The 19,685-nt window shown below is 37.8% G+C and overlaps 1 protein-coding gene across 1 annotated transcript in view; it reads right to left on the bottom strand.

The window, feature by feature from the left end:
- Positions 1 to 15,753: 15,753 nt before the first annotated feature.
- The window catches only part of DDR2 (discoidin domain receptor tyrosine kinase 2), a 146,889-nt gene continuing 142,957 nt past the window's right edge, over positions 15,754 to 19,685 (bottom strand). Inside the window, exon 20 of the mRNA XM_044674862.1 lies at positions 15,754 to 16,687. Within this exon, the coding sequence (XP_044530797.1) occupies positions 16,547 to 16,687 (141 nt within the window). The 3' untranslated portion in view covers positions 15,754 to 16,546. The remainder of the gene's footprint in view (positions 16,688 to 19,685) is intronic.

Below are 19,685 nucleotides of genomic sequence, written 5' to 3'. Positions count from 1 at the left end.
CTTTTTAGAATTTAAATCTTATATTTTTCTTTTAAGAAACATTCATTTGCTCTCCTCTTTGCAAAAAAAAAAAAAAAAAAAAAAAAAAAAACCCTTGTAACAAATAGGTGCAGTGGCGAGAGTCTGAAGTCAGGAAGATCTGACTTCAAATACTTTCTAGCTATCTCACGCGGGGCGAGTTATTTCTCCTTGTTTATCTTAGTTTCTTCATCTGTAAAATGGGCAACTGCCTCCCATACTGGTTATGAGAATCAAATGGGATGATATTCATAAAATGTGCTTAGGACCCTGCCTGCCCTAATATAGGTATTATGTAAATATATAATATGCGAAATATATTGTGTAATATAATCATACATAAATTATGTAATATATAAACTTGTTTATGTATAATTACATAATTTATAAACTTGTTATTATGTATATGTAATTATATAATCAGTAAACTATTGTTATCATATATCTGTAATTATACAATATGTATTTTTTTATATTTATAGTTTTTAATCACATAAACAAACAAAACAAATTCCCATATCAGCCATGTCCAGCAACATACAAGGCTACTAGATGTTGCAGTGGATAGAGTGCTGGACCTGGAGTCAGGAAGACCAGGATTCAAATCCTGTTTTCAGACACTTTACCAGCTACATGACCCTGGCGTGTGTTATAATAAAATGATACTCCACTCCACTAGATGGAGATGGAGATGGAGTATTGAGAGGACGAGATGACACTTCCCACCTTTATAACAGTTGCCCAGGCAGGATCCTTTAGGTCAATGGATGATATCCCTTCAGGACCCACCTGGGGTTAATTGATATTATTTAATGGGCTCTTTAGCTTGGTGATGTTGGTATCTGACTGCTTCTCTCCCTTCCCAAAAAAGCTTTGAATAACCACTTCAGGAAGGTACTTTAAAACTTTGATTGTATTTAACAAAGGAGGACAATGGGATTGGATAGAGGTATTGGGAGACCCTAGTTAAACTGATAATGATGAATCTCTAAACTGTAGGCAAGTAAAGGAATTGGGATGGTTAGCCTATCTCTGGCACAGCCTAGCCACAGCCACACCAGAGTAGGCAAACTGCTGTATAATCTTTCAGCTTCTTCACTAGATGATAAGCCCAACCAGTTTGAGATATCCACCCCTTTCCACCCTCTTCTTCTCCCGCCCACTTCCTGGATCCCTCCCCGGCCCTGGGAAACCTAGATAACTAAGATGATTGACTTCCTAATTTCTAGGGGCAGTAGAATCAGAGATGGTCTGGGTACAGGTTGTTGATGGTACAGGAACAAACAGGAGGAGCTTGCAAGGTTGAGTCTGCAAGTCTCAATCCCACAAAAGACCAGGATCCACTGATCTCAGGTCTCAGGGAAAGAAAAGGAACTTCTGCCAGGGCTGCCAGGGTGGTTCTATACCCCCTGGGCCAACTGCCCTCTCCTGTGTCCACGTGCCTCTCTGGGAACATTCTGACATCCAGCAGATCCACCTGTCAATCACAGTGTGAACTCCTGGCTCCCAGAGATTCAATATAACATGTGTCACTTAACATGTCTGCCTTAGTTTCCTCAATTATAAAATTAGAATAATAATAAATTGAGAATATATGTGAGAATAAATAACAAAAATACTATCTCACAAGATTTCTGTGAGAATCAAGAGATTTTCAAATGTTAAAAGCATTTTCCTTTGGACCATCCCCTCTCCTCCAAACAATGGATAGCATGCTTCATCATGGGGTTGCCTTATCATTGCACTGACCATCATTCTTAAGTTTAAGTTATTGCTCTGAATGATATTATCATATGAATTCTTCTACCCGTTCACTCTAGGTCAGTTCATCTAAGTCTTCCCAGATTTCTTTGAAAATGCATTTCATAATTTCTTACAAATGAAAGATGATCCATTATATTCATGTGCAATAATTTGTTTAGACTGCAAAGGTCTTATCTAAAACTGGTTCCTTCCTTAATTATGATGCTTTCCCTCTGTGATTATCTCCAGTATTACCCGGATATATCTTATGTGGACAGAGTTGTCTTTATGTTGTTTCCCCAGGAGACTGGAAGTTCTTTTAGGGCAGGGGTTGGCTTTGCCTCTTTTTGTATCATCAGTGCTTAGTGTAGTACTGGCACATAGTGAACTCTTAGTATATATTGATTGATTAAGTTTAGACTGAGTTTGATTAATCTTAATCCAGGAATTCTAAAACACCCTTAGGCTTTTCCCTTCCCAGGGTCTCCGTATCATCTGTGTATCAGTGATCCTTGGATAAGAAGAAGAAAACTTTAGGAAATATGACTTAATCTGTCATAGCATCCTTAATTTAGATCTGGAAGGGACTTTTGATTTCATCCATTCCAGCCCTTTCTTTTTCAGATGAGGAAACTGAGTCACAGTAGAACAAATGGAGTCACTCACTTTCTAGATACTGCACCAGAGCAGCAACCTTGTTCCCCTTTGTAACTCTGTAAGAATATCTCAATAGTTAATCATCTGTGTAAGCACTTTGTTATGACCAGTAGGGGGCTAAGGTAGTATTTGGGATAACTCAGGAGAAGCCCAAAGCACAGCTTGATATGAGAATAAGATTTGATCCCCACACCAGCTGGGCTAAGCTTCCTTTAAGAGTGAGAATACCCTAGCTAACCACAAGGCCTTAGGAATCAGTTTCTGGCTGTCAATTGGATAAAAGGTAACCAGGAAGTTGAATGTTGATTTCCTGAAGCCTTTGATTATATTTATAAGGTTAGCACTAGCTTGAAATGGCTACATGACCAGTTTAAGATGTATCAAGATCTGACTACACAATTACAGATATTGTCATCAAAGTAAGTTGTTTGACTTTTAAGGATCACTTTAGGCTTAGAGATTAAACTGGGTTTATTTGGTAAATTGATGGGTAGGTAAATTGGGAGGAGAGTGGGTGATGGAAACCCTGAATAATCTTGCATAAAATATTATGAGTCTAAATTAATATTTTAAATGATGATGTTCCCTAAGGAGCAGAGTTAAAAGGGATGTTGGAGGTCTCCCTCTGACTCTGAAGCTGTTTGTTGCTGAGCCCAGGGCTATGAAGTCCCTGGGTCAGATGCTGTTGTAATTCTTGTTGTTTGCTCAATAATCTTGATTGGATATAAAGTTCATTGGCTATTCTAATAAAAGGTGTTTGATATGGCTAGCAATGAAGGTTGACCCTGCCTGCCTGCCTGACTATATCAAAACTTCCCACCTCCCAGGGCCCAGACTGTCACCTCCTGCCTCCCTAACTCAAGGAGAAAAAATGAGACCCTGAGGGGTCTGTGGACTTCAATTTATACCCTGTCCCTAATTGTCACCTTGGCACATGCCCAGGGCTGCTTTGCCAGGTTCTGAGTTCCAAAGTGGCAAACTACTTTTTTGTATCTACAGAAAATGGCTGCCCATTTCTGTACATTACAGATGTTAACAAGGTTTGCTGTGTCATTTTCAGGCTGTGTAAAAACCATGATCTCCGGACATGCACATTCTTAAACATCATCTTGAATCTGTAAAGAATTATCACAAACATTCTTCATTTCCCAATTGATAATAGTCAAAGGATAGGCATTTTTCTGATGAAAAAAATCAAAGCTATCTATAGTCATATGAAAAAATGACCCAAATCACTATTAATTAGAGAAGTTCAAATTAAAACAACTCTGAGATACCACCTCTTACCTGTCAGGTTGGCCAATATGACAGGAAAGAAAAGTGATAAATATTGGAAGGAATGTAGAAAAATTGGGACATGAATGCATTGTTGATGGGCTTGTGAACTCATTCAAACAATCTGGAAAGCAATTTAGAGCCACACTCAAAGGGATACAAAACTATGCATACCCTTTGATCCAGAACTACTATACCACAAAACAATTTTTGAAAGGGAAGGGGCATTTTTGGTACAAAAATATTTATGGCAACTCTTTTTTGTAGTGGCAAAGAATTGGAAATTGAGGGAATGTCCATCAATCAGGGAATGGCTGAACAAGTTGTATATGATGGTGATAGAATACTACTGTGCTATGAGAGATGATGAAAAAGACAGTTTCAGGAAAAAAAAAACCTGAAAGTATTTATATTATTTGAGGCAAAGTGAAGTGAGCAGAACAAGAGGATTGTGCACAGTAATGCCAATGTTGTATGATGATAGCTATTATCAGCAATGCAATGATCCAAGACAACTCCAAAAGACTCGTGATGAAAATGGTTATCTACCACCAGAGAAAGAACTGATGGAGTCTGAATACTTATCAAAGCAAATAATTTTTTATCTTTATTTTCAAGTTCTTTTTTAAATGATATATTTCTTCTTCTATGTGATGAATATGGAAATATGTATTACATGATAGCACATGAATAATCTATACATCAAATTGCTTGCTATCCCAGGGAGGTGGGGAGAGAGGAAGGAAAGAATTTAGAACTCAAAATGTAAAAAAAAATGTTAAAAGTTCTTCCACATGCAATTGGGAAAATAATTAAAATAGAAGAGAGAAACGTGATGAGAAGCCAAATCTAAGACTGTGATTTTCTACTTTTGAGCCAATTATTTCAAACTATCATTCAAATTTTAAAAAATTCAATAGAGAAATTAAGTTTTGATGTGATTATTATATCATGTTATTGTGTTTATCTTTGTAATCATAACATATGTAATCACATATATTATTTGCATATTACTTTATAATATATTATTATTGTGTTAAATATCTCACGTTATAACATTTCATGAAAATGTTATTTATATTCAACAAAATTTATAAGATGAAATTTACTATAAAGTCTTGCAGATAATCATAAGCACATGAGGTCTTCTGGATTACTTTAATTCTCATAGGATGTCCCACTTATAATGTATATAAATATTTTATAATTAAATAATTTATAATGTATAATAATTAGTTTATAATTTCATTTTTAGATTTTCATTATTGTAAGAATTAAACATATTTTGTGATTATAATGATCTAATGTAAATTTTAATTTAGAATTTTTTTGGAATAAAGTTATCTTTGTACTGTCAATACTTGGGAAATTCTAGGCCCCTACTCTGCTCTGAGCAGCACTTTCTAAATGCCCCTGTTCCCAGACAGCAATAGATCCTTGGACATTTCTATGTCCTTGTTTTTATAATCCCTCAACATCTTTAACACTCCCTTCCTGCAGTTTGGCTTTTGTGTATCCAGAATATATGTTTCCCTCAATAAAGCCCTATAAGAATCTTCTCCATTTCCTTCCTGGGCATCTCTGTCTAAATAAGGCAGGATGTTGTCCTGAATTGCAATTCTTCCATCCTGAATAAAAGTCTCCCTTTACTTACTGATCATCTACTTGATCTAAGTTGTTTCTTCCAGGGTGATGGTAATTATTGTAATCACTTGATACATAAGTGTAAAAGAATATAATGAGTAGTATATTAAATTACCCTGGAGTTCCATAACACATTTTATTTGTTTGGTTTTTGAAAAAAAATTGTGGAACAAAAAATTTAGTAACCAGATGTCCTACTGAAAGCTTTCTGGATTCTCCCTAGTTGAGTTGTGAGTGTTTCCTGCCTCCTGCTCTAATGATCATGAATATACTTATGTTTGCTCCTTGTATCCTCTCCAGTAAAATGCAAATGCCTTGAGGACAGGGCCAGGTTTTCATTTTCTCTAGCTCCAGCCCCTCCAAGCTAGCTTTGCACAAAGTAGCTTCTTATGGAATGATTTTGGGAGTCTATTGATTTGATTCAAATAGCTCTAAGCCAACAAAAGGAAGCTTAATATCTTATTGTGTGATTTAATTATTTTAAAATACATTTTCTTTATAAGATATCATTTAGGAATTGTCCAACAGTCAGCTTTTGTTTCTATGCACATATTTTGTTGTTTTAAGCTTTTAGTTTTGACTGGTTAGTGAGTGAAAACTCACCTCAGTCCCCTCTAAGCCAAGGTGGGTGAGATTGAGAGGCATTTGTCCATAGCCATTTTTTAGTTTTAGTTTTTAGTTTCTCCTTAATTTCAGAAAAGATTTTCTCTTCCTTAGACATAGATTTTGTGTATCATTGACATCTGTGGTGGCATCATGATCCTGGGGCCTATCCAAAAGGGGCATCTTGCTATCTGCCCTGCTGAATCTCTATATTCTCCTTTCCTGTCTAGGGCGGCTTGTCAGAGATACATGGGGCAAAGGCAATCACTTTTTGTTTGCTGAGAAGGATCTGAATTAGGACTTCAAGTCTCTGTCTGCCTTCTGCCACTCTGAATTTTTCCTTGAGCACTCATTAGCAACTACCACCATGAAAATGGACATGCTCAGCCTTGGCAATTACTTCATGAATTGGAGAATTGCTGAATTAGATGCTGGATGCCCATCAAGAGAGTTCCATAATGATCTGCTTCTAAAAGGAGAATATGACTGCTCCAGGCAGCTCTTATATATAACTGAAGGATTAAAAGAAAGCCATGCCCTGGTGTTGAGGAGATCTGGTCCTCAGAAGCTGCTCAGACAGTACAAAATTAAGGTAAATGTGAATTTTCTGGGCAACACTCCTACAGAGTTGCTTTTTTTGTGTGAAATAAATATAATGGGACATTTGAGATCCTTTTTGTTTTCTGAATTTCTTCAGGCATACCTCTTAGTTCTTTGTTATCATGTACTTTCTCTAGTGTAAGAAATAAACAACAGTTATGTTTGATATGCATAATGCACTTTGAGTTGTTTTTTTTTTAAAGAAAAAATCCTATTACTTGGCTTTTGAGTAGGCCCTAGACATAAGCTATATCTAAAGTTTGTTTTAGAGATTTCCTCAGATTTTTACTTGGGTAGGAGCAGATTCAGCGAGACATAAACTTGACCCTCTCAATGGGATTTGACCTTCCAACACAGAACCTAGTTCAGTGAGCCTAGAACCCAATCTCTATTAGGAAGGAACTGCCCAGACCTTAGTTTTAGAGAGAGAGATGTAAATATATATATATATATATATATATATATCTAATTATATGGAATATGTTTTATAAACTATATGAAGCTAAAGCAATCTTGGGCTTCATTAAGAAAAGTATTTGAGTAAAGCAAGATTCCTTTAGTGCTCTGCCTGGTATACAAACCCCCCACCTAAATACCATATTTTTATGATACTCTCCATCATACCCAAGGAATCTCTTTTCATCCTATAAGATCAATTTAGCCCTTATCAGTATCTTCTGTCCTTCTAACTCTTCTCCCTTCTGATTTAAGGGTGGAAATGGAGATCCTCCCAGAACTTCCATTTAAGGAGGGCACCTAAGGCAGTCATCTCTTCATTTCCCACCTGGATGGACTCTTCTGGACTTCTCCATCACACCTGTAGGTCAGGTACCTTCCTTCACCACCACCATCCCCTAACACTCCCAGCTTTTCAGATCTCTTTTGTTCATTTTTTCCCCATTAGATTGTAAGTGCCTTGAAGGCAGTGACTGTAGGCTTTTGTTTTGTTTTATATTAGTATTTCCAGTTCTTAGCACAGGGTCTGATATATAGTTTTTACTTAATTAATGTTTATTGACTGATAACTAGCATTTACTAAGCACCTACATACAGTGAACCAGACAGAAGTTAAGTGCTAGGAATTGAAGGAAACTAGAGATTTTTAGTCTAGAGAAGAGGAACTTGGGTGGGGAGCAGTGGTGGGTTGGCAAATATGGTAAGTGTGAGGGACAATAGGGCATTGGAGTTGTCTTCCACTATTTGAAGGATTTATTAAGGTTTGTTAAGAGTATCCCCAGAACAAAGAGGAACGAGTTTATGTTTCAAAGTCCCAGATTTAGGATTGATAAGCAGTAGTAGTAGTATAGGCTGGCCCAGAAGGAAGCAGTTGCCCTTCTCTGGAGTTCTTCAAGAAAAGTCTGGATGACCATCTGCCAATTACAACGTAGAAGGGTTAGGGTTCAGGCCCATAATTACAATTCTACTTCCTTTCATGCTTCCTGCTGCTTCCTTGGCAGGTTGTGTTGCCAGGTTTGAGGATATTGTATGAATGGAGAACTATGGACCAAATGTCTAGATAAGAAAAAGCTGCAATATAACAATATTTTGCTTAGAAGGTTACTAAGAATTGATTATGACATTTCTTATGACTATTTCATTTGCTACTGGGAAGGTTTTCACTTCTACCCCTACCATCATACATTATTCTGGGTTCTTTTTTATCTCAGGGCCAACTCAAATTTCTGTATTGCTTCGGAATTACCAAGGCAAAGTCAGAGCCCCTTAAAAGAAGTGTCTCTACCCACCTCAAATGGCTCTGGAACTCACTTGCCTCTTTTTCCAACTGAAGCCAGCCATGAGCTCCCTATGGGCCGACATGCTTTCTCCCTAATGCTTTCATGACTACTTCTACAATTGGCCTTATTTGAACAAAAGCTTCTATAACTCCTAGTCAAGGAAGGCACTGCCTTTAATTCAGGTTTCTGAAGCAAGAAAGAAAATGGACTGATTACTTCTAAATGTAAACTATACCCCTAAAGCAGTGATTTGAAAAGTGGGCACCACCGCCCCCTGGTGGGTGCTGCAGCGATCCAGGAGAGTGGTGATGGCCCCAGGTGCATTTATCTTTCCTATTAATTGCTATTAACATTTAAAAAAAATTAATTTCCAGGGGGCTAAGTAATATTTTTTCTGGAAAGGGGGCAGTAGGCCAAAAAAGTTTGGGAACCACTGACCTAGAGGTATTCCATTTTCTTCTTAGAATTTATCATTTTCCCTATTCCATTATGATCATTAGACAAACATTTGGAATTTCTCTGGAAAAAAGGAAGTAGGGGAGAAATTTGTTACTGGGTTTCAGTCCTGAACTGAACTTCATATAAACAGAGCCGATCCACTATTCTGCCTGTTCTGAATGATTATTGCTATTTCCTATGGGGGTAGACATTTGGGGGAAGTCTGTGAAGAGGTGAAACTGAACAGGAAGGATTTTGTATATTAACTCTATAACAAAAGTTGCCTCCTTCAACCTTGGTATTTGGGGGGAACTGTTTGTCCTATGAAGACATTAAATCCTCATCTTTATTATGGTTGAATGGGACTGAGTTAATAAGGTTGGTCAAGTCTACAGAACAGCAAAATCTCTGAGATCACAATGTTCTTGTCCACATGTAGAAACCAATATTTAGAGCTTTATATAAATACTCTGATGGATGCTAAATGTCCCCTCAGCTTTGCTCCCACATCCCAGCCTTCACTTCCCCAGAGTTCTGCCTTCCCTCTCCAAAGGGCAAAGCCCAGAGGTGGTGGGTATGCACATTTAAAAAAAAAAAAAACTCCATCAGCAGCATATTTCTTTAATCATTATTATTTACATTTTATCATCTGACAAATGGACTTACAGAGAATAAATAAAGAAGAAAAGAAAATATACAATGGGTATCACATCTCATTTTTCAAATACAGAGAATTTGTATATATTCTATTTTGGAATGAGTATGATTTCTATAAACGGAGATTAAATCGGCTTGCTATTCATCAGCACTCAATAGGACACAATGTCCTCTGAGCTGTTAGGAGGGACAGAACAGGGCACAGATATTCACTGTCCTCAGGAGGAATGTACCACTCTGTTTTAGAGACCCAAGTTCTCCATAAAAGATTACCCAAAAATGGAGTGAGGGAAGAAGAAAATAACCCTAAAGATAAAATGGCACCAGGGTGGACCACACAAACTATTCAAGTTTGGTGTACATGCAGATGTCACCTGAACTCTAAATTTCTAAACCTCTATATTAAGAATAAACCTTTTCTTTTAATGTGATTATTTTAGCCCTTTCTGCTTTCCCAAATTTCTCCTAGATTCTCTGTATGCAGACTGCTTTGACACTGAATTCACATCAGCCTGCCTGCTCCAAATTTATGGCCCTGATTATATTCTCCTTCCTCTCAGAGAGTCCTGCAAAGTATTTCTCAAGAATGACTGAAGGAGCTGCTATTTAGCTTATTGGGAAAGGCCCACGTTTGGGACCAAAGAGTTTGGGTTCAAATCTATCGACAGATAAGCTATCACCACAAATTGGATATTATAGATTTGGAACTATTAGTGAATGTACAAAGGAAGGGGAATTGACATCTTACATTGGAATTCTGTACTATCTTGATTTGGGTAGTATTTTTACCTTCCTCACTCTTCCTTTAACATTTAAGAAAATATTCATGGGTGGGGGCAGCTGGGTAGCTCAGTGGATTGAGAGCCAGGCCTAGAGACAGGAGGTCCTAGGTTCAAATCCAGCCTCAGACACTTCCCAGCTGTGTGACCCTGGGCAAGTCACTGGACCCCCATTGCCTACCCTTACCAATCTTCCACCTATAAGTCAATACACAGAAGTTAAGGGTTTAAAATTAAAAAAAAAAAAAAAGAAAAGAAAATATTCATGGAAATAAAAATTCACTCTTTCCTGATTATTTTGCACCATGTATTTAGGTGAAAAAATATTAATGATAACTTTCTTTTTACTCCATTTCAGCTCTAACAGGTCTATTATCCTCCCCTCCAACTCCATCTAATTTGATATTTAAATCTATAATCCTATTAATTTGAAGCAGTGATTACAGAATAACAGTGTGATTCTAATGCTTCAGGACAGGTTTTCTAAATAGAATCAGCTTAGTCCATAGTAGTGGTTGGGCTACTTAGGAATCCAGTGGTCCTTTTCATCTTGATAATGGATAAAGAAGAAGATAAAATTGTCCTTCTCTTCTGAAGATAAGCTATTGGACCCATGCTTGATGAAAAGGGAAAGACGAAAGGGAGCCATGTCCAATGCTACTTTCAGAATGTTCTTTTTCACTCACTGTCAGTGGAAACATTGGCTTAATTTGGGAAATTCTCTTATTCTCTGGCCACAATTACCCACAGGGACTACCTGGTATTCTTTTCTCTAGCTAGAGACACAATAGGAAAGGTCGTCACATCCTTCAGCCAACAAACATAAAGAGTTCATATCTCCCTGAGGTTGTTTTCATGTCTTTAAAAAAACACATATCCCTATCTCTCTAGAACAGTAAGCACTAGATTTTAATGGTCCTTTTTATTGATTAAGAAAAGCATTCTACCTGTTACACAGCATCTCTTTTACACCTGGATTGATAATGTTCCCTCTTATATTCAACAGAATTGCACCTGGACAGAATTTCTCTTACCATATCCAATCAGGCTAAATCACAAAGCAGGAAGAACTAAGAATATTACAAAAACAAAACAACCATCTACTGTATGATCATGACAGCTAGTAGGGGAGCTATTTGTAGCAAATGAGCTTGCAATGTAGAAAATCAACTCGCCATTAGCAACTTGGGCCTTTTGACCTTCTAATTCAAAATTCCAAGAATATTTACCAAGAGGAAATGACGTTCATATATTTTGTAAAAACATTTAAGTTGCAATTTAGAGGCATCTTTCTGTGTGGACTAGGATGCCTATATTCCAGGAACATTCTGAGAACTATGCACATTCAAACATGCTCAAAGGAAAGGATTTGGTTGATCTATTGCAAAACTGGAGCCTATGAATTATAGTTAGAAACAAACTTCTAGTGGTCCTGCTCAGCCATGATGCTCTTCACTTTTCTGAATAATCAGATTCCTAAATTTTTATCTTCCCATTTATGGTTTTGCTTAACACAGAAGCTGTTTCTTTTCAACATATTTCTTTCCTTGGACCACCTCCTTCTCCATCCTCTCTTTTACCTAAAATATGCAGACTACCTCCACATTGTTGATATTTAACACATTTACTTCCTTGTGGGTCATGTGAAAAACCTGAGTCTTTATAAGCCTTAATGGAAAAATATCTTCACACTGTATAAATGGAATTAGCTCACCCCATGTGGAACATAAACTTTATATATTTCTTTCTTATATTGGTTGAATATTCCTTTGACAAGATAGCAGTCATTTCTGACTCAAGCTAATGATTTCTACAGCTTGGCTTTGACCACTCTGAGTGTTGCAAGCATGAGTGTTAGTGAAACTGGTAGAATTTCTGTGATAGATGCAAGAGAAGAACCCACATCCATGTATGCCTGGTGGGCTTCTTACTGGGAGGATTTCATTTTCAAAAGAAAAATTTAAAAACTGCATTCATCTTGAAGCAAGAAGAGTCACTCCTTTCTAAGATTCCATGCCATTGAATGTCTTTCCTTAGAAGAGGCACTGTTTGGATAAGCTTCACACTGAACTTTCCTACTCCTGACAGTGATCATATCTACAATGATTCTTCAGTATTAGCCAGTGGGATAAGTGGATTAATGAGGAGCAAGAGAGACTTAGGAAACATGTTATAGAGCTCCCGTACTGCTTAGTCTAGGACCTTCCAGAGAAATCATGCAATGGGGGTTCCTGATACGTGGCAGAAGTTGGATATAAATGATCTGTGTTTTCTTGGTTATGCCATGGGCTTTCTTGGCTATTATAGTTATTAGCATCTGCACTTTTCCTGTTTCAGTGGGATCCAACCATGAAAAAAGGTAGCCAGAAAAAGCCAATAGCCCATAGAAAAACAGCATAGGGTGCAACAAGTGTGCTCTAGATTTAGAGAAGCTTAGGACTGACAAGATATTCAAGAAAATCATCCTATCTATACATTCTTCTTGAAGTTGGATGGTCCAGTCCTCTTTGGAGCATTTTCATTGCATTTCTGTTTACCTGGCCTATGCAATTAGAATCTAGTATACCCATTTCTTTCAAATAAGGCCAAATCAGTATCCCTAGACATATATCCAGCATTGGCCTAGTAAGTTAATAAAACCAAAGTCTGCAGATAGAAGAAGGGTTAGTAGGAGACTGAATAGTCATTGGTTTTTGCTTAGATTTACTCTTTCTTTGTACCAGGAGGTAAATTCCAGAACAAAGTGCCAAGAGAGATTTGGCTCAAATCTGTCTGAAATTTCAGGCTTGCTCTAAATACTTTAACCCATTATTATCTACAAAACCTCAAAAAAAGAGGCCTCCCTCATGTGCTTCTGTTGTAGGACAATGCTACCCTCTGGTGGATGAGTACGGCTTCTAAAGCTTTCAAGAATTCCTCTCATCCCACCCTGAACAGCTCCATTGTCCTTTATTCCTTGTCACCCTCTTCTTATCTTCAGTACACTCACTTGTGCCATCCAATGTCTCTTGCCACAACATCACTTCAGCTGTAACTTCCTTCGTATGATATATATCATTCCATCCTCGTTATAATCTGAAAACTTTCTTACTCCATCTTCTCTGTCTCTGTCTCTCTTCCTCTTTGTTTCTCGCTGTCTCTGCAATCCATCATTTAACAAAATATGCTTGCTCTTTGATTCTGCCTCTTCTCTTCTTGCCAAACTTCATCCTCCACCCCATCCTCAACACTCTTCAGTCAACATTACATTACAGCCTTTCCTCATTACCCACAATATCTTTGGCTTCTTCTCTTTCCCTCAAACTTTAATCTGCTTTCTGCATTGGATTATTCTCTTCATTAGGAGTAAACCTTCCAAGTCTGGTTATAGTTCTCTCCATAGTCACTGGCATAGTTACAACTTGGGATTTGAAATGTCTAAAAACACTGCTTAGAGAGATGTCACATCATCTCCGAACATGAGAATTGACTCCAATGGGAACGAGAAAAGTTCCATGTTTGCCAAAGCATCTGTTTCTCTCTTCCTTCTTTGCTCAACAATTCCATACTTCCCTCTTGAAATTAAAGAAATGTGTCTTATGGTCAGTGGTCTACTCTTAAACTCTGAGGCCTCATGCAACATGTTGTAGGGGATTTCCCTACTTTTAATTTATTGTTCTCAGAAATGCCCTGATCATATACTATGGAGGTTCTCTTCCTTCCATTTAGTCTTTGTTTTGCATATATCCCATATTTACTTCCCTATGAACATGATATGTCCTCCCAGTAGTCCTCCCAGAGAGTAAACTCTCTGAGGTCCAGACTATTTTACTCCTGTATTTATATCTCCTGAATCTAGCATAGTATTGGGCAAATTTAGTAGGTGCTTTAAAAATGTTTGATGATTGATTCATTGATGATTTCTTGGTCCCCATACTAAATATTCCTTATTAGTAAAAGTCTTCAGATAGAAGCTAGATGACCACTATGGAGCATATGATAGAAGGAAATTCCTGCTCAGGTCATGGCTGGACTAAGGTCCCTTCCACTTCTGAGATTCCATCATGCTATGATTCTACATGCTTTTTGGATGGTATTTGAGACTGTCTTAATTTTAAAGCTTAAATATTTGAAGATCAAACTCACATCCAAGAAAAGGAGAAAGCGTTTGGTGATAGCACCTTTAACATTTCAATTTGACAAACATTTATTAAGCACCTACTACTATATGCAAACTGCCAGTTTGAGTCAATTTGGTAGCTCTCTGAAGTGGTTTTCTAGGGTCAGACCAATCTAGTCTAAATAAGCTAGCTTCAAATATATGAATTTTGTGTACTTTAGTACACAAAAGCATCAGTCAGATGAATTGCTTCAGAATCAAGGAGAATAACGGAGAGGAAGAAAGAAGGTGTATCAAGAAACTCATGCCTCTGACCTGGCCTCTTTTAGGGGCAGTGGGTTAAAGCTGAGAATCTAGGATTTCAGTCTGCACTTTTGCCCTAGTAGTGATTCTGAAAACTGGTTGAGAATCAGAATCTTGAAGAGTTGTTTAAATTGGATAGAGAGAGTGGAGAGAGCTGTGAGATAGTGGCTTGGCTTCTTGGTTTGGAAAATATGTCCTGAAATCCAGAGCTGTAATTAAAAATTTGGAGACCTAGGGCAAAAAGGCAGTTCACATGAAGTACAGTTGCAGGGGGTAGGAAAAATGCCTCCAGGAGACCCAGAGGTTTTTGTGTTGCCAAAGGACTGACTGCTACTAGAGAGATGGAATTGGCCTGGCACCAAGTGTCTGGCCATCAGTGAGAGAAAACATGTCCTGAAATGAAACAGGTCACTGAAAATGGCATGAGTAGGGAGGATCTCACCTGCAATGTGACCTCTGGAGATTAGGGGAGGAAGGAAGTATATTCTAGGGAAATGATGCTGGTCCCTTCCAAATTTCATTACTCTGTGTCTCTAATGTGTCTCCATGGTCATAGCTCTGAAATTCTTTCTGTCTCTCCGTCTATTTTGAGTTGAAGTTTAGTTTTTCTGGAGAGCTTGGAGTTGGTGAACATTCAGAATCACCTCTGAGACCATTTTAACACAAATTTGGGAAAATTTAAGGAATGACCCAAGTGTCCAAAGGAGGAGAACCCAGCCTTATGTTCTACTTTCTACTGGTTTTGTCAGGTACAACAAAGATACAGAGAGTCTATAGGAGGGAATAACTGTTGTGGTTATCTTTTGCTGTATTTCTCATATGCTGCTGTAGGTAGATGCCATTTTCTAGAAGTCTAAAAGAAGCCCCATCCAATAGATGAATCCAGACAATGAGTAAAGGACAAGAATGCTAAGTATCGGCTCACAATCGTCCCTGGAGATGATAACTGGGATTGTACCTCTCATAGATCTCTTGAACTTGGAATTGATTTCTAAGGTCATTCCATGGCTAAGACACTATAATAACAATCTCAACCATGGTTTACCAGTCCCAGATATGCCTTGAATCTGATTTAAAATCAGTTCTTCCTTGGAGAAATCCATATCTGAATATACTTGAATCAACTGAAGAGAAATACAGTCCAGGAGCTCCTATTGGGATTGTAAATGGATATTCCACACTTGTACAGATTATATTCACATACCCCTTTTTTCCTACAATTGCCTAATCTCCTTTCTTTGCAAAGGATGCTTCATCTTTAGCAAATCCTCTTACCTTTCCTATTTCTCTTGGATTCTTTCTACCATGCTGCTACCCTCCACTGTCAGACATGGGAGCAGAGTTCCTATCTCCACAGGACCTGGGTTCGTAATTGTCGTTGTCATCATTGTTGTGTGTATATGTATGTGTGTGTTTACAAATATGCTATCAGAACCATTCCTACATATGACACTATTGTGAAGAAATATTCAATTACTGATCCAGGTTAGCTTATGAGTTAATGAGAAAGACCACATTAAAACTCAAAACTCATGATCAGTCCATAATCTGGTGCCTCTCTGAACCCTTTAGCTTAAACATACCCCCACAGCATACCCCGTGTATCCTTCAAGTCTTTCTCTGTTCTGATTTGTTAAATGCTTCCTAAAAAGGGAAACACAGAAGGAAAAAAAATCACAGAATTTGCACATTTATAAACAAGCATATTTAACATTATAAATTATTTGAATTTTCTAGCCTTTGTCATCCAACTTTGGTATGTCAGCTGAGATTTCTTTTTTTAGACTTCCTCTGACCTAGACTTTTTTCTTTCTTTTTTTCTTTTTTTTTGGGGGGGGGTTCTTTAATGTTAAAAAATAAAAAGGAGAAAAACAAAGAAGCCTCTGCCTCCCAGGGTCCATTAGAAGTCCAGGTGAAGTGGCTTAGATTTGGAGAAGTGGTAGGTTTTAAGGGGAGAGCCAGGGACCATCAGAGGTGCTCCAGGGTTGATACCATCATTCCTCTCCATTTCCTTGCTGGAGAAGTAGAAGGTGGATTTCTTGGAATGAGGGACGGTTTTTGGTGTCTCTTCTCCAGCAGCTGAGCATCAACTTATAAACGGGATCAGGACAAATTGCAGGCTGTGGGAGGTATGTCTTCAGAAACAGACAAATAAACGACAAAAACCAAGATATTACAAGAAAAGTCAAAAAGCAAAAAAAGACATGAGGGTAACAGGGACGTGGGGGGAGTAGTTAGATTAATAGGGTGGAGAAAGTTTAAGCATGAATCTGCATGCTTAAACTTTCTCCACTCTATTTTCCCAATTTGATATCTGAATAGGTATGGCCCCAGAATAACCAGGGCATTGAGGCCATAAGCAGGCAGTTAGGTGTCTAAATAGATAAAGTACTGAGCCTGGAATCAGGAAGACTTGAGTTTAAATTAGGCCTCAGACATATACTAGCTATGTGACAGTGGGAAAGTTACTTAACCTGTTTGCCTTAATCCACTGGAGAAGGAAATGGCGAACCACTCTATTATCTTTATCAAGAAAACTCCATGAATAGTATGATCCACAGGACCACAAATAGACAGACACAACTTAACAACAATATGGTGGAGATGTCCTTACCTGGGTTACTAAGAATTTGACTGTCACTTACCTACTTAGAAAATGCCAATGACTTTCCATTACCTCTGAGTAGAGCTCAAACTCCCTCACTCAGCACTTGTAAACTGGTCCTCCCTGCCTATCTTTCTCTCCTTATCTGATCTACTTCCCTCCTCCTACACTAAGGTTTGATCAAGATACATTAGGCTCCACTTCCAAATGTGCCTAATATTTTCTTGCCTTCATAACTTCTCTACCTCTAATATCTTTCTCCTTCTCCACCTGTTAATGTACCAGACATCCTTCAAGACTCAGTTTATATGCTTCCTTATCTGAAGTCTTCCTTGATCCCTCCCTCTTGCCAGAAATAATCTTTGCCTCCATACTCTCATAACACTTTGCCTTTCTCTCAGTACTTATCCCATTGGAAAGGCATTGAAAGTAGTCCTGGATTTGGAGTCAGATGACTTGGGTTCAAATTTCAGTTCTACTACTTTCTACTGCCTGTGTTGGCTAGGCTAAATAACTTGGGCAAGTTATTTAACAATTCTGAGTCTCATTTTTCTCATCTGTAAAATATGGAAGATGGACTAAAATGGTGTCTAAGGCCCCTTTGCATCTCTAAGACTATATCCTCTATAATTTATTTCTACATTGAAACATAGTTATTTGAAGAAGAAGGAAGGAAAGAAAGAAAGAGAGAGGGAGGGAGAAAGGGAGGAAGGAAGAAAGGAAGGAAGGAAAGAAGGAAGGAAGGAAGGAAGGAAGGAAGGAAGGAAAATAAAGTATGCTTTGCTATAGCTCCATCAGTTATTTCTCTGGAGGTAGATGGCATTTTTAATTATGAATTCATTGTATTGCTCAGATTCTTGTATCGCTGAGAAGAGCTGTCAATCACAATTGTTTCATGACACATTATTACTGTTATTGTGTACAATGTCCTCCTAGTTCTGATCACTTCATTCTAAATCAGTTCATGTAAGACTTTCTAGGTTTTTCGAAAATCATCCTGCTCATTATTTATTTTAATTTGTCCTTTTTCTAGGTTTTTTTTTTGTTGCATGCCCAATTCATTGATCTCCTTTTTCTCTATTTTATTGATATAGACATTCAGAGATATAAGTTTACCCCAAAGTACTGCTTTGGCTGTAACCCATAGGTTTTGATATGTTGTCTCCTCATTGTCATTCTCTTCAATGAAATCAGTAATTACTTCTATGATTTGTTCTTTGACCCAACAGTTGTAAAGAATTAGATTATTCAGTTTCCAACTTATTTTTGTTTGTTTTTTTAAACCCTTAACTTCTATGTATTGGCTCCTTGATGGAAGAGTGGTAAGGGTGGGCAATGGGGGTCAAGTGACTTGTCCAGGGTCACACAGCTGGGAACTGTCTGAGGCCAGATTTGAACCTAGGACCTCCTGTCTCTGGGATGGCTCTCAATCCACTGAGCTACCTAGCTGCCCACTCCAACTTATTTTTTTTTAAACCCTTGTACTTATGTGTATTTTCTCATAGGTGGAAGATTGGTAAGGGTGGGCAATAGGGGTCAAGTGACTTGCCCAGGGTCACACAGCTGGGAACTGTCTGAGGCCAGATTTGAACCTAGGACCTCCTGTCTCTACGATGGCTCTCAATCCACTGAGCTACCCAGCTGCCCCCTCCAACTTATTTTTAATAAATCTCCATGAACCCTTTTTAATTGTAATTTTTATTGCATTATGATCTCAGAAGGTTATATTTTATTTCTGCTTTTCTGCATTTTTTGTGATGTTTTTATGCTCTAGTGAGTGGTCAATCTTTGTATATGTACCATGTGCTGCTGAAAAGAAGATACATTCTTTTCATCCCTAGTCAATTTTCTCCAGATATCTATTAACTCTAATTTCTCTAACATTCTACTCACTTCACTCACTTCTTTCTTATTTATTTTTTTGTTTTTTTATTAATTTTGTTCTGATAGAGAAGGTTGAAGTCCCCTACTGGTATAGTTTTACTATCTATTTCCTCCATAAGCACCTTTAGTTTCTCCTTTAAAAACCTGGATGTGTTACCATTTGGCGCATATATGTTAAGTAATGATGTTTCTTCATTATCTATAATGCCTTTTATGAAGATGTAATTACCTTCCTGCTTACCATTCTGTTATCCACTTCCATGTAAGTTCATCCCCTTTATATTCATAGATTACCATCTGTGCATTCCCCTCCATTTTGACTTTCTCCTTTAATCCTCACCTTTCACCTTTCACTCTTTCCCTCCCCTCCAGTGTTTTGCTTTCAGTCAGTTTCCCCTTTTCCACCTCCCTTACATTACTTGCCTTCCCACCACCTCCCTTCTTATTCCTATCTTACTATAAGGTCTTTTGATCATCCCACCAACCTCTTCCTCCCTTGTATTACTCCCCTCCCCAGTGTAAGTCACAATTCTGTACCCCAATGAATATGACTGTTCTTCCCTCTCTGAACCAATTCCAATGAGAGTAAGGTTTAAGTATTACCTGTTACCAAGTGCTTTCTCCCTTCCATTGTATTAGTCTTC

Source organism: Gracilinanus agilis, chromosome 4 (assembly GCF_016433145.1).
Source record: "Gracilinanus agilis isolate LMUSP501 chromosome 4, AgileGrace, whole genome shotgun sequence".
In the NCBI taxonomy this organism is placed as follows: domain Eukaryota; kingdom Metazoa; phylum Chordata; class Mammalia; order Didelphimorphia; family Didelphidae; genus Gracilinanus; species Gracilinanus agilis.
Note: the sequence above shows the minus strand (reverse complement) of the source record. Positions and strands in the feature narration are given on the sequence as shown.